Source organism: Erithacus rubecula (assembly GCF_903797595.1).
Source record: "Erithacus rubecula genome assembly, contig: scaffold_132_arrow_ctg1, whole genome shotgun sequence".
NCBI lineage: Eukaryota > Metazoa > Chordata > Aves > Passeriformes > Muscicapidae > Erithacus > Erithacus rubecula.
In genome coordinates, this window is record NW_027636162.1 from 336,527 (window position 1) to 350,763 (window position 14,237).

At 49.4% G+C, this 14,237-nt stretch overlaps 1 protein-coding gene and 1 long non-coding RNA gene across 2 annotated transcripts in view; one reads left to right on the plus strand and one right to left on the minus strand.

Annotated features, from left to right (window-relative positions):
* Nucleotides 1-1,157, minus strand: part of LOC306815427 (class I histocompatibility antigen, F10 alpha chain-like) — a 235,813-nt gene extending 234,656 nt beyond the window's left edge. The window contains exon 1 of the mRNA XM_079331989.1: nucleotides 1,055-1,157. Within this exon, the coding sequence (XP_079188115.1) occupies nucleotides 1,055-1,121 (67 nt within the window). The 5' untranslated portion in view covers nucleotides 1,122-1,157. The remainder of the gene's footprint in view (nucleotides 1-1,054) is intronic.
* Nucleotides 1,158-10,520: 9,363 nt separating this feature from the next.
* Nucleotides 10,521-13,632, plus strand: LOC306815428. The gene is made up of 3 exons (XR_013777402.1): nucleotides 10,521-10,776; nucleotides 13,262-13,488; nucleotides 13,573-13,632. It is a non-coding gene; the product is annotated as an uncharacterized lncRNA (long non-coding RNA).
* Nucleotides 13,633-14,237: the final 605 nt, after the last annotated feature.

Genomic DNA, 14,237 nt, shown 5'->3' on the forward strand with positions numbered 1-14,237 from the left:
TGGTGCCGGCGTGGAGTGGATCAGCCCACGAACCGCCCCAGCCACCTCCGGAGTCCCATCTGGGTCGCCAGAAAACTGTTGCCCGATGCCCCAAACAGAACACAAACTAACAGAGTTAGTTTATGCGGTGCTTTATTCAGGGCCCGGGGAACCTGCGGACTAGCGTCCAAAGTCAGGATCCCACAGCTCCCTTTTTCCATCAGGTTTTTATACCTTTTTACAAAGTGGTCTACGTGCAGAAATACACATTCTTCAAAACAATACAGATACATAAATCTTGCAGGTATCATTCCTAAAAGTTATAAATTCTGCATGCTTGTCTACTTAGAACTATAGGCTACCCCCCTTAATCCCCCTTGTATATTTGCCCATCACCAGAATCCTTTAATTATTATTATTATACTTTAGCCTTATCTTGAAAGTTTCTAGATGTCCTATATGCCCTACTAAATCCTTTGATTATTGTTTTCACAGTTCTAAATGTTCTATATGCTCTACTAATTCTTTTCACTATTGTTTCACAAGGTAGGTTCTCAGGGCCTGTCCGAAAACTGCAGTTTTCTAAGCCTTAGCATGACTACTACTATATCTACATTAGTCCTTTTTCTCATTATTTCGGTATCACCAGTGCCAGATGAGAGGGTTCAAGGGGGTCCCCGTGCGCAGGAATGGCGGTTCAGGGGGGGTCTCGATGCACAGAAATGGGGGTTCACAGAGGGATTTCTGCTGGGAAAGGCGATGGAGAGGTAACAAGACCGAAAATGACGATTCAGTGGTTTCTCCGTGCCCGGGAATCAAGGTTTAAAGGATTCCCAGTGGCCAGAAATGGGGGTTCAGGGGGTGCTGGTGAGCAGAAAATGGGGGGTCAGGAGTGTCTCCGTGCCAGATAAGGGGGTACACGGTCGCCGGTGCTGGGGAAGGGGATTGAGGGGGGATCACAGGACCCAAAATGGAGATCTCGGGGGTTTCCGTGCCCGCAGATGGAGGGTTAGGGAATTCCTGGTGCCCGAAAATGGAAGTTCGGGGGGTCCCGGTTTCGGGGGGTCCCACTCACCTTTCGTCGCGCCCCCCGGGTCCCCCAGGAGCCCCAAGAGCAGCCCCAGCCCCAGCGCTGGAGCCATCGCGCTGCTCCGCTGCGATCCCGCTCCCAGAACTGGCCCCGCCCCCAGCGCTGGCCCCACCCCCAGAGCCGCCTCCGGCCCCGCCATTGGCGCCGCTATTTCCTGCTCGCCAATGGAAACTCAAAGTTTCAGTGACGTCACGGGTAGCTGGGTAGATCCCGGTCTCTCGGGTTGGGACGCGGAAGCGAAAGTGACCGAGGCAGCGCGGTGGGGGAGGGGACAAGGGGGAATTGCAGAGAATTCCTCTGGATCCCTCTGGATCCCCGCTGCGACCCCCCTGGAGCCCTCTGAGAAACACCTGGGACCCCCTGGGACCGCCCTGAAGAAAGCGCCGGGACTGGAGAACTGGGGGGACACGGAAATTTGGGAGATCTGGGGGTGCAAAGGGAAGGAAAAGGGCGGGTCTGGGGGCTGGGAAGGGCGGGATGCCCGAGAAGGGGGTGCAGGGGGTCCCCATGCCGAATTAGGGGGTGCGGGGGGAGTCCCCATGCACAGTAATCGGGTTTCAGGAGGTCCCGAGGTCAAGGAAAATGGGGGGCTGGGTCCCCGAGAGGGGGAGGGCCGGGAAATGGGGTACAGGGGGGCACTGGGGCTGGATAAGGGGATCCGGGTGCGCAGGAAATGGGGTTCAAGGGGGGTCTCTTTGCAAGTGATGGAGTTCAAGGGGTCCCGGTGTCTGAAAATTGAGGTTCAGGGGGGTCCCGGTGGCCAGAAATGGGGGTTCAGGGGGTTCCAGGTTCCAGATAAGGGGGTGATGGGGTTTTCAGAACTGAGGAAGGGGGAACAGGGGGGTCCCGATTCCCCGAAATGAACGTTCAAGTGGGTCTCTGTGCCCAGAAAGGGGGGCTCGACCGGAAATGGAAGTGCAGGGGGGTCCCCGTGCCCAGGAACGGGGGTTCAGGGGGTCCCGGTGCCGGTCCCGGGGCCGATCCCGAAGCCGCAGCTTGGGAGACGCGAAAGTGACCGGGGAGCGCGAGGAGGGGGAGGGGATAGAGGAAACCCTGGGAATTCCCCTGAATCCCCCCGGGGACCACCCAGGACCCCCCCCTCGCAGTACGAGCAGGGGGTGCTGAACTGGGGGGACTCAGAGATTGGGGGGTCTGGCGGCGTCCAAGGGTCAGGAAGCGAAACTAGGAGAGCCGGGGAGGGCGCAAGGTTCAAGGAAGGGACTGGGAGAGGCGGGATGGGGATCCAGGGGGTCCCTGTGCTCAGAAAAGGGTCTCCAGGGGTCCCCAGTGTTGGGAAAAGTGGGAGCTGGGAGCGGCAGGAACGGGGGTCCAGGGGGTCCCTGGACCACGGGAAAGAGGGGCTGGGGCTGGGAGAGGCCGGCGGACGCGGTTTGGGAGACGCGAAAGCGAGACGGGAGTAAAGGGGAATTCCAGGGAATTCATCTGGATCCCACTGGATCTCCGCTGAGACCACCTGGGACCCCCTCCCAGGAAGCGCCGGCAATGGAGAACTCGGGGGACGCAGAAATTTGGGAGATCTGGGGGTTCAAAAGCCGAGGGAAAGGGCGGAACTGGGGTGTGGGGATGGCCGGGAATGGGGGTGCAGGGGGGTCCCAGAGCACTGACGGGGCTGCGGGGGGATCCCAGCCCAGGATTAGGGGGTGCAGGGGGGTCCCGGTGCTGGGGAAGGGAGTATGGGGGAGTCCCCGTGCACAAAAAGGGGGGTTCAGGGATTCCCGTGCTGGGGAATGTGTGTTAATGGGGAGTTTCCTTCCCGGAATTCGGGGCTCAAGGGCGTTCTGCTGCCTGAAAATGGGGGTTCAAGGGGTGCTGGTGAATGCTAAACACAACAGGCTTATCAGCAACACCAGCCACTGTATGATATCATTAGCATTTAAAGCAGATCTGAACTCCTTGAAAACTGGTGGGGTGGACTGAAAAAACTGGGTGATGGGTTGGGAGAAGATTTCCCCTGCCATCACTTGCTCACAGTAAGTACCATGACTGAAGTAACCCCAAAAACACAGTTATAGTGTGATAACTCTGGATCCATGTGGCTGTGTTCCAGAGGAAGTTAAAAATACATCAGTGCCTCACCTGACCAACTCACCAAATGAATCAGATAACAGATATAGTAATTTTGGTGAGGGGACTCATGTTCACATAAGGGGTTGCAAATGGCAGAGCTGACAGGCAATGCTCTTTGCACTGCGCCCATGTCACTTAACTGAGGACGGTTGTTTCTCCAGGGGCTATTGTGGAGTTGTAGATATACTGTTGGCAAATTCCCCATACTATTGGGGGGTGACTGCATTCCACTGCCAGGGCCACCCAAGGGTTTCATTCCCCTTGTTGCCTTGCTGTGCCACGGATGTAGTTGATTCTTGCGGGGTCATCGGCTGGGGCAACACTTGCTGGGGGTCAAGGGCTGGGCCACAAAGTTGGTTGCCTCTCGGGGGGCAACGGGTTCAGAAGCTTGCGTCACCTTCCCCCACGATATGAGACAATTGCTAGAGCCCGAACACATAACATCGTCCGCGAGCATTTTAGTACATTTTCCCAGCACTCAGGGTGAAGGATTTCTACCAGATGATCAATGGCACCCAATTGCAACAGTCGTGTGACTGCACAATCAAAGTCTTTCGCTTTGCAATCAATGCCCCGCTGCTTATGCAGTTCAACACTACCTTGACGAGGGCTTCCATCTCCTCGGTACGGGAGCGTCCTCCCCGCCAAAGTCGGTCCCGCTGCTCCGGCCGTCTCACTCGTCCGGCGAGCTTCCCAACACCCCAGCCACCCCTCCCCGTGTCGGGGGCAGACGGATTCCTGGGTTTCAGCCCCTTGTTGCCTCTCTGGAGGCAAGGCGACCCGCTCCGAGAAAGACACGACGGCTGACGTACAAGCCGTTCGGGCTAATCACTCACGGCACCAATATGGGGGATGGTGAAAAAGCCTTTATTTCCTCTTTGCACTGCCTTATATAACCACGGTGCACTTACATCATCCTATCTTGCTACTGGGTAACATGACTGGAGAGGGGCTGGAGCCCTGTCTTCCCCTACATCGCAATATTCTTCTGATCAGATTTCTCTGCCTACGCACACCATTGTAATTATTTGTGTATATATGTGGGTGACTCTTAGTGATATCAAAATTTTGGTAAGGCTTTTTTGAAGTTCACCTTTAGGATGGATTTTTTAACACCAGAAGAACTTTATAGATAACACTTCAACACATGAAATGCTAATAGAATATTTTTAATATGAAAAAAAGGAGCCAATTGTGGCAGGGGCACATATGAGTCATCCAATGGCTCCACTGGAAGAGAAGCAGGGATTCCAGACAACCAGGAGAGGTTAGAAATGAACATTAACACTGCTGAGGCAAAGTGTGGACAAGGTACCAGGATATTCTTGCCTGGGGGAGGAATTGGGCTGATTCCCTCTGGCCCTCACCCCTAGCTCTGCCTGCCTGCACAGATGGAATTTGCACAGCTAAAGGCAGAGCCCATAGTGAGGATATCTGACTGCAACAGAAATTGGTTCAGTTGCAAATGGAAACAGCAAATGGGGAACATTGTGAAAACTTTACTAAAAAACTGGGGGGGAATCATCCCTCTCCCCACTCCAACATGTGCTGTCTAGGCTACATGGGGTGGATTAGAGCATTGGGGTGTTTTTGCTAGTCCACAGAAATCAGCTGGGAATCCAAGTATCTGATGACTTAATTAGAGAAAAGTGGTCAATTGATGCAGCCATGGCTGGAGGGACCACCCAAAAATAGAGAAAAGATGAACAGACACCAGAACTAACCCAACTCAAACCCAAATCCACAGACCAGTCCCTGGGAACCTTAACGAATTCATATCAGGAGACAGAAAATCCACCAATATTTCGAGTAGCATAATTAAATCATAAACTAAATATTATCACTGTTATCACTATTATGATTAATTTTAATACTATTATTATTATTGTTGTCGTTATTATTATTACTATGTACTAATGAATTTATTATCAGACCTCAAAATAACAATCAATTGGCCACCTCCAGCTCCTCATCTTCCTGCCAAGAAATCCATGGAAAAGAACAAGACATTTCACCATGGGATGGGATCAGATTATCAATTAACAGAAGGAGGTGGAGTTTGTGGAAAATTAAATTAGTCTAACTGCTGTTTGCAAATAGAAGAAACTAAAATGGGGCAAAACAGATAATAAAGGAAACAAGAAAGTAGATCATGTACCAGTCCAAATGGGGAAAGGATGGGAATGGGACACGTTTTCGTGGTTCCCTGGCAGACCATGGGTTAAACGAATGCTGTTCCTCCCCTGATGTGCTGCAGCAACTCTCATCTTTTTCCCGTGCCCGACACCTTGCTGAGTGCAGCTCATTCAGCAGCTGAGCAAGGGGATGCAGGTGGCAGCCAGGCCTGATCCAGAAACGGCTGCAAAAGGACAGGGCATTGAGAATAATCCCAAAACCAAGGAGAGACCAGGAGAAAAAACAGAGTCAATAAGTTAAACTTTATTTTCTGAAAAGGTGTATTGTATTGTATTGTTAGAAAAGTCTTCTGTGCTGCAGGGGGGGTAGGTTACCAAAGAGACTAGTGAAAAGGAGGCAAAGGCCAGGGATAAATGAACTGGCAGATATTACCTGGGAGGCTTACATTTGCCAGCCCTTAAATGTATCTGTAAATCCAGAAAAGCCAAGTAATCTAGAGAACGGGAACTATGCCACATGTGGGGCAGGAAACACAGAACCCCTAGGGGTAAAATGTTTAAAATACCAGAAACCCCAGAGACAGTACAAGAAAAGAAAAATAAAACAAAAGGCTGAGACCCGCTAAAAATATTGCCTGTCCCGTTATCATGGGGCTTCCCCAGCCCCGGAGTTTCCCCAGCCCCAGAACCGAACCTCTGGCGGCTCCTCCCAGCCTCAATCCGGCTGCCGCGGCTTTTCCGCCGGCTGCTCTGGCCGTGGCCCCGCTGCCCTGCTCGCCCGGGCTGCGCTGGCTCCCCGCCTGTGCCGGCACGGCCCCGCCGCTTCCCCTGCCCCATCCCCGAGCCCACCCGGCGCCAGGGGCCGCGGGTGCCCATCCCTGCACTCAGCTAACAAAAAGCTCTTTGGCGGCTCCGGCACCGGCCCTGCCCCGACACCTCTGCTTTGGGGGATCAAATCTCCATCTCTCCCTAAACATTCCTGTTTTACACATGAGGACAGGGAGTGAAGGCTTAACACAGTCGAGGTACCAAGAGCAAGCTAAGAATGCCTGTTTCTGCTGTGAAAATAAAAAAGTGTTAAGATTCATAGTAAATAAAAGGATAAAAAACTTATATTACAAAAAGATGTAAGGTGTATAATAACAATGGCAAGAAAGAAAAAGAGTTTAAAGTTCCTATCACTAAAAGTGTATCAATTAAGAATGAAACAAAAGTGTAAAAAAGAAATGTCTTGCTGGTTCCTAAAATCAATAATAACGTATCGAGTTTCATTAATAGTAGCAGACCACCTGACTCACTAAGTGAAAAATGTGGAGTGTGTACAAGCCAGGAAGAAGAATAATAGTGTAGTGCCTACTGCCATTGTACACAAGGTAGTAAAAAGTATAAATGCTAGATGTGAAATTATGTGTGCAAATAGTTAAAGAGCTGGGATCAAACTTCTAGAAAATAATTCTTTACAGTCTGTCAGTTCTAAGAAATACACTGTAATTTTGAGTGATGATCAAATGTGTGTGTATAGTTGTGTTTCTCAAATGCTGGAATCCTAACTGCCCAGCCAGCACCTGGAGTGTGCTGCACTTAGTAAATCATAAAAATCACAAGATAACAGAATGTGCTGGGTTGGAAGGGAGACATTAAAATAAAATCCCACTTGTGTCTCTGTACAGGACATCCCAACATTCCCACCACATGCTGAAGGAATTGTGCAAACTTCTTAAATTCTGTCAGGCTCGGTGCAGTGACCATTTCCCTAAGGAGCCTGCTCAGAGTCCAGCTACCCTCTGGGTAGAAAACGTTTTCCTGATATCCAACCTGACCTCTCCTGAGGTTTGAACCTCTTGCAGCTTCATGACTAAAAACAGTCCTGGCTTTTGTGTAAGGTTTGCAATGATTTGCTAAATCTTCTGTGAGTGCAACACCACAGATAAAAGTCAATAAATGTGCTGTGCCCTGTGTTTTAAGGACACCCTCCAACCTAATTCTCTGATTCCTTCAAGTGTTTTAATGTTTACAGGGGAGTGTGTGTAGAGCACAGGAGCATCTAGTGCTCTGTAAGCACATCAGACTGATGTGGCTTATCCTGAAAACCAAATTAATGCAATAAAAAGACAATGCTGAAGCAAAAGCTAGCAGCAGCTGCCCCAAGTGAGGCTGCAAAGAATAAACCATTATAAGTAGAATTTAAGAAACAGCAGTTAAAACTACCAAAAGATCTCTGAAGTGTCTTGCTCCTGGCAGTGTGCAAGAACATAAGAAACAGGAGATGTTGCATTAGCATGACACACCTGCTACATAAACTGTGATGGCTAATTTAAAAGAAACTCACTTCAGCAGCTTTTGTACATGAATTAAAATTCTAAACAAGTAGGGCTGTTAAATTCTCAACTTTAGTCTTGTTTTATGTGCATTTATTTACTATCTCAAATGTCTTTAGCCTCAGTGCTTGGGCAGCCTGCCTGTTTTGTGTACAAACAAAAACACCAGCAGCTGACTTTGAGCTTTTGCTCAGGAAAAAGCTTTGAGCTTTTGCTGAGGAAAAATCCTTCCACTTCAAACAAGAAGATCAGGACTGTTTCACTCAGATAGTTCTCCTGTTCTGGCCTTAACCTGTGACTTATATAATAACTTTGCTTTGTAAATGGCAATTTCTAGTGCCTGTCAATTGGAAAATACCTAAGAAAAAGCAAAAATCTACAGTTGAGAAGTGTCAAAGATAATTTGCCTGAAAATTAGCAAAAAGTGTATCCATATTGTACTGAGTTGTGGTGATGTCATTCCAATGGTGGGTATCTCCCATTGGTGTTATGTGTCCAATGTAAAAGAAATTAACATAAGGAAAGTGTTAAGGTACTTATACCCTATCAGCACAAAGAAGAAAAAAAAGAAAAGATACAATAGAAAAAAAAAAATCAAAACTGATGATCATAACTGGTAGGAGTTATTTGAGAATGGAAGGAAAGGAAAGAAGAAAGCCAAAGCAGAGGTACTGGCACAAGAGTGCTGGAAAGGGTTGCATATACCGTGCTGTTACTGCTGTGCCTCCTACTGGAATGTTAAAGCTCAAGGCTGGGACAAAATTAAGAAATGATACCAAAAGAGAGAGACAAAGTGGGAGACCCCAGGACACACTCCCTGCAGCCCAGAAGATTAAACAAACCTTGGCTACCAATAGAAACCCCACAGGCCTTGAGGGAGGCAGAGGGATGAAAACAGTCATGGGACTCATCCTATTGCTAATTATGACAAAAGGAAATAGTGCTGATGCTTGTTCCAAGTGTTACCAGACAATTGGGTATGGCAGACACACAGTATCCACCCTTGCCTTCCACACACACACCAATTCAGCCTGCTATAATAAGCACAACTCAGAAACCTCCATTATCATGGGAAAAAGTTACTGGGGAGCCACCAATTTGGGAAAAGGAGGGTGGGCTCCATCAGCATAGCAAAGTTGCCCAGTAGGAGAAGCACACCTCTGCTTCACAAAAGAAGGTATGTGAGGATATGCAGATCAGGGAGGAGTGCAAGATCACTACAAGGAAGAACTGATAAAGAATATAACTAAAGTGTTCAGGGAAGAAGGACAAACCATAAGGGAAGTTTTAACTTGTAGAAGAAATTGAAACAACAACTCAGCAAACGGGACTTACCCACCTCAGGAAAGAATTTATTTGTGGAATTAATGAAAGAAATTTCTACTGAATTACTTACTGATATTACCACTGAACTGACTTAACTCACTGCTGGATCTGTGGAGGAACACAAATGACTGAACAGTGGCCATGGAGGGGGGAGGGATTAGACCCAGAGCAGTTATTGGAATCAAATGGAAATATCGAGGGGAGTCAATAGACCTGAAGGGTGAGTTCTAAACCATGAGGAAACAGGAGAAGTGTGTATAACACATCAGGGAACTAACTTAACCAATATGTGGGGCACACCCCCTCTATGACTATCCTCATTACAAATACAAGCAGTCAGTCTTGGTGGCCCAAAGCTCCAAAAGGATATTGGGGAAACTTAAGTAAAGGTAAGTGTAGAAAGAACAATTTTACAGGACTAGGCTGGTATAATAAGAATAGAGCCAACCCATACAAAGAAGTAAAAAGTGTAAGCATCTATTGGCAACAACCTAAATCAGTTCAACTAAGCTGGAAAGCCCAAACAGAATATTTGGGATCTGCAGGAAAAGGGTTTATAATACCCTACCAGAAAGATGGAGAGGGACATGTACTCCAGGGATTATCCAACCTGCGTTTTTCACATTACCAAAAGAAAAAGGGAATAGAGTGTTAGGAGTTCCCTTGTATGAAACTTTGTATCAAAACAAAAGCAGCCCTGCCACAGAAGGAACACAAATCTCAAAGGATAATGAATGGCCCCCAGGATGAATTATTGAGTACTATGGACCAGACCTGGGTTCAAGATGGGAGCTGGGGCTATCCACTCCAATTTATCTGCTAAATAGAATTATCAGACTACAAGCTGTAATAGAAATTACTGCCAATTGAACAGCCTGAGCAATGGAATTCATAGCTAAACAACTTACTCAAACTAGAGCAGCAGTACATCAAAATCAACTAGCCCCAGACTATCTATTAGCTGAAGAAGGAGAATTGTGTAGGAAGTTCAATAATTCTGAATGCTGCTCAGAAATTGATAATAATGCTGAAGTAATTATTAAAAATATGCAAGAAATTAAACAAACAGCCTATGGACTTGTACAAACCTGGAACTCGATGCTTAATAATAAATAGCAGAATAATCTAATAGGGAGAGTGCAGTGAGTCTGCTGCGCTCGCTGCGATTGGCTGATTCTGCCGTCACTCCTCATTCTCGCGCGCTGATTGGGCAATGCGGGGACAAGACCGGCCCCGGTGCCGCCCCCACGGCGATCGTGCCGCAGCAAAGGCGCCATTGCCGGAGCGCCTGTGTGGGCCCGGGGGCGGCAGCGCCCGCAGCGCGGTGAGTCGCTGCTCCGGCACCGGCTCCTGCCGAGCTCACAGAGAGAAGGAGACCGCGGGCAGCCGCTGCATCAGCGCCCTCAGCCCAGGGGGAACACGGGCCGGGCATGGCACAACGAACCCGCCAGAGTCCCCTGCCGCCCCCTCCGCCCGCAGAGAGTCCCGAGCCCCCGCAGAACCGAGCGCGGCTCCCACCTGCGCTGGGGCCGCCTCCGAGCTCCGCCGCCCCCTCACCGGGCTGTGGCCGATCCCAACCCGCACAGAAGCTCCAAAAATGGCGCCTTTGGCCCCGGGGCCGGGCTTGTCCCCGCTCTGCCCAATCAACGCGCGAGAATGAGAAGTGACGGCAGAATCAGCCAATGGCAGCGAGGGGCGGGCTCTGCTCACGGCATGGGCTCTCCTCTTTTTTCCCGCGCTCCGCCATTTCTCTCCTCGCCTGAGGAGCGGCTCCGCGCTGGGCCCGGCCCGGGCATCGGGCCAAGGAGCCGCTGCTGCCCTGAACCGCCGGGAGCTCGGGGTGAGCGGGAGCTGAGGGCGGTAGGAGCTGGGGGTGAGCCCGGGATGGAGCCGGGACCCACCTGCAGCCTTTGCAGGAGCCCGAGGCGGGCAAGGGATGTTTGAGAGAGGCCCTGGGGCTGTGCGGGAAAATTCACGTCGCCAGAGTTTTGTGTGCCCAAAGGAGACAGAGGAGTCTTGTAAAAGTGACTTTATTGATGAGCAAAGGCAGAGTCTATGGGCATTTGCCATGCGGTTTCTAAAACGCAGCCTCCTTTTTATCCTCATTTTCCCGGCCGCATCTCCCTCTCCCTTTCCCCACTGGCTGAGGCACTTGGAAGGTTCAGATTTCCCGATCCCCCTGCTGCATGTCCCCCTTAATGTGCACCCCTTATTTAGTATAACATCCGATTTTCACGGCTCTGTTAAGTGTTTCTCTTTGTCGAAGATCAGGAATTGAGCAGGATTTTGGCTGAGCAGCAGTCTGTGTCAATTAGTAACATTTTCTGAATGTGAATATTTCTTCCATTGCTTTCTCATGTACAAGTCCCTGGTCGTATTTCCAAGCATATTCACTCTTTGACTCTGTTTCCTCTTTGGTTTGGGATTATTCTCAGTGCCCTCCCTCCCTGTCCTTTTGCAGCCGTTTCTGGATCAGGCCTGGCTGCCACCTGCATCCCCTTGCTCAGCTGCTGAATGAGCTGCACTCAGCAAGGTGTCGGGCATGGGAAAAAGATGAGAGTTGCTGCAGCACATCAGGGGAGGAACAGCATTCGTTTAAGCCATGGTCTGCCAGGGAACCACAAACACGTGTCCCATTCCCATCCTTTCCCCAGTGTGGAGTGGTACATGATCTACTTTCTTGTTTCCTGTGTTATCTGTTTTACCCCTGTTCAGTTTCATCTATTTGCAAACAGGAGTTTGAGTAATTTAATTTTCCACAAACTCCACCTCCTTCTGTTAAATGATAATCTGATCCCATCACATGGTGAAACGTCATGTTGTTCTTTTCCATGGATTTCTTGGCAGGAAGGTCAGGAGCTGGAGGTGGCCAAGTGATTGTTATTTTGAGGACTGATAATATATTCATTAGTTCATAGTAATAATAATAACAACACTAATAATAATAAGGAACACTAATAATAGTATGAAAATTAATAATAATAGTAATAACAGTGATAATATGTAGTTTTTAACTTTATTATGCTACTTGAAATATTGGTGGATTTTCTGGCTCCTGATATGAATTTGAGGTTCCCAGGGGCTGGTCTGTGGATTTGGGTTTCTTCTGGTGTCTGTTCATCTTTTTTCCAGTTTTGGTTGGTCCCTCCAGCCAGGGCTGCATCAATTGAACATTTTTCTCTAATTAAGTCATCAGATACTTGGATTCTCAACTGATTTCTCTGGACTTGCCAAAACACCCCAGTGCTCTAATACACTCTGTATAACCTAGACAGCACATGTTGGAGTGGGGAGAGGAATGATTTACTTTTAGTAAAGTTTTCACAATGTTCCCCATTTGCTGTTTCCCTTTGCAACTGAACCAATTTCTGTTGCAGTCAGATATCCTCACTATGGGCTCTGCCTTTAGCTGTGCAAATTCCATCTGTGCAGGCAGGCAGAGCTTGGGGTGAGAGCCAGAGGGAATCAGCCCAATTCCTCTCTCAGGCAAGAATATCCTGGTACATTGTCCACACTTTGCCCCAGCAGTGTTAATGTGCATTTGTAACCTCTCTTGGCTGTCTGGAATCCCTGCTTCTCTTCCAGTGGAGCCATTGGATGACTCATATGTGCCCCTCCCACTATCTGCTATTTTTTTTCCACAGTGACAATATTGTATTAACATTTTATCTGTTAAAGTGTTACCTTTAAAGCTCTTCTGGTTTTGCAAAATCCATCCTTAAGGTGAACATTGAAAAAAACCATACCAAAATTTTGATATCACCAAGAGTCCCCCACATATATACACAAATAATCCCAATGCAAATGGTCAAACGCTGCATGTGGGAGAAAAAGGTGGGATTGTGCAGGACAATGAGGAAGAGTAGGAGGAAGAGGAATGTGAGGAAGAGCAGGGACACAGGAGGAGGAGGAGCAGAAACAGGAAGCAGCACAAGGTTCCAGCCCTCCCTGTGTCTGCAGCCTCTCCCCAGCCCCAGGAGCGTTGTCCCCATCACATGCAGCAGGTGACCAGAGAGAGGGATCCCTGATTATCACAGGGGTGAATCTTGATCTTTGTGAGCTTTACTGGGCTAAATGTTGCTGTGTTTTGGGGTTTTTTTTAGCAGGGGCTGAATCTTTCTGTTTTGGATGGGGTTTTGGCCAAATCTTGCTGTTTGGTGGGATTTTCATCTGTGTTGTGATGTTTGGAGGATTTTTGGGCTGAAGCTTGGTGTTTTGCAGGTTCTGACACAAACAGGACACCCAATGTTTGCCTGAGTTGCACTTGGGCAAGGAGAGGAACCCCCAGCCTAATGCCCTCTCCTCTTGTTTTTTCCCCAAACCAGGATTTTTTATTCCCAAACTGTGGGCAGATGGAGGAGGAGGGAAAGCCCCAGAGATCCCTCAGGAGGAGGGGCTGCAAACCCAGCCCAGGGAGCTGCGAGGAGGAAAGACCCTCCCTGAGCCGGGAAGGCGGCCGGAGATGCAGGCAGAGCTCAGAGCTGGTGGAGAAGCCTCATGGAGGGGAGAAGCCCCACAAGTGCTTGGAATGTGGGAAGGGTTTCAGCCACAGGTACATTCTGATCAAGCACCAGAGGATCCACACTGGGGAACGTCCCTACGAATGTGGGAAATGTGGGAAGGGATTCAGAGAGAGCTCCAAACTGATCCGGCACCAGATGATCCACACTGGGGAATATCCCTACAACTGTGGGGAATGTGGGAAGGGATTTAGAGACAGCTTCTACCTGCTCCAGCACCAGGTGGTCCACACTGGGGAATATCCCTACGAATGTGGGGAATGTGGGATGGGATTCAGAGACAGCTCCAGCCTGGCCCGGCACCACATGCTCCACAGTGGGGAGAAGCCCTACGAGTGTGGGAAATGTGGGAAGAGCTTCAGCTGTGGCTCCAGTCTGAGGCAGCACCAGGTGATCCACACTGGGGAGCGGCCCTACCCCTGCTTGGAATGTGGGAAGAGCTTCAGGCTGAGGTCAGACCTGAGAAAACACCAGCACAACCACACCGGAGAGAGGCCCTACGAGTGTCCTGTGTGTGGGAAGAGGTTTCCGAGAAGCTCCACTCTGATCAGACATGAGCGGATTCACACAGAGGAGAGGCCCTTCCGCTGCCCCGACTGCGGGAAGGGATTCAACCGCAACTCCATCCTGACTGTCCACCAGCGCATCCACACTGGGGAGAGGCCCTACGAGTGTCCCAAATGTGGGAAGACGTTTTACACCAGCTACAATCTCCTGGAACATGAGAAGATTCACACAGAGGAGAGGCCCTTCCGCTGCCCCGACTGCGGGAAGGGATTCA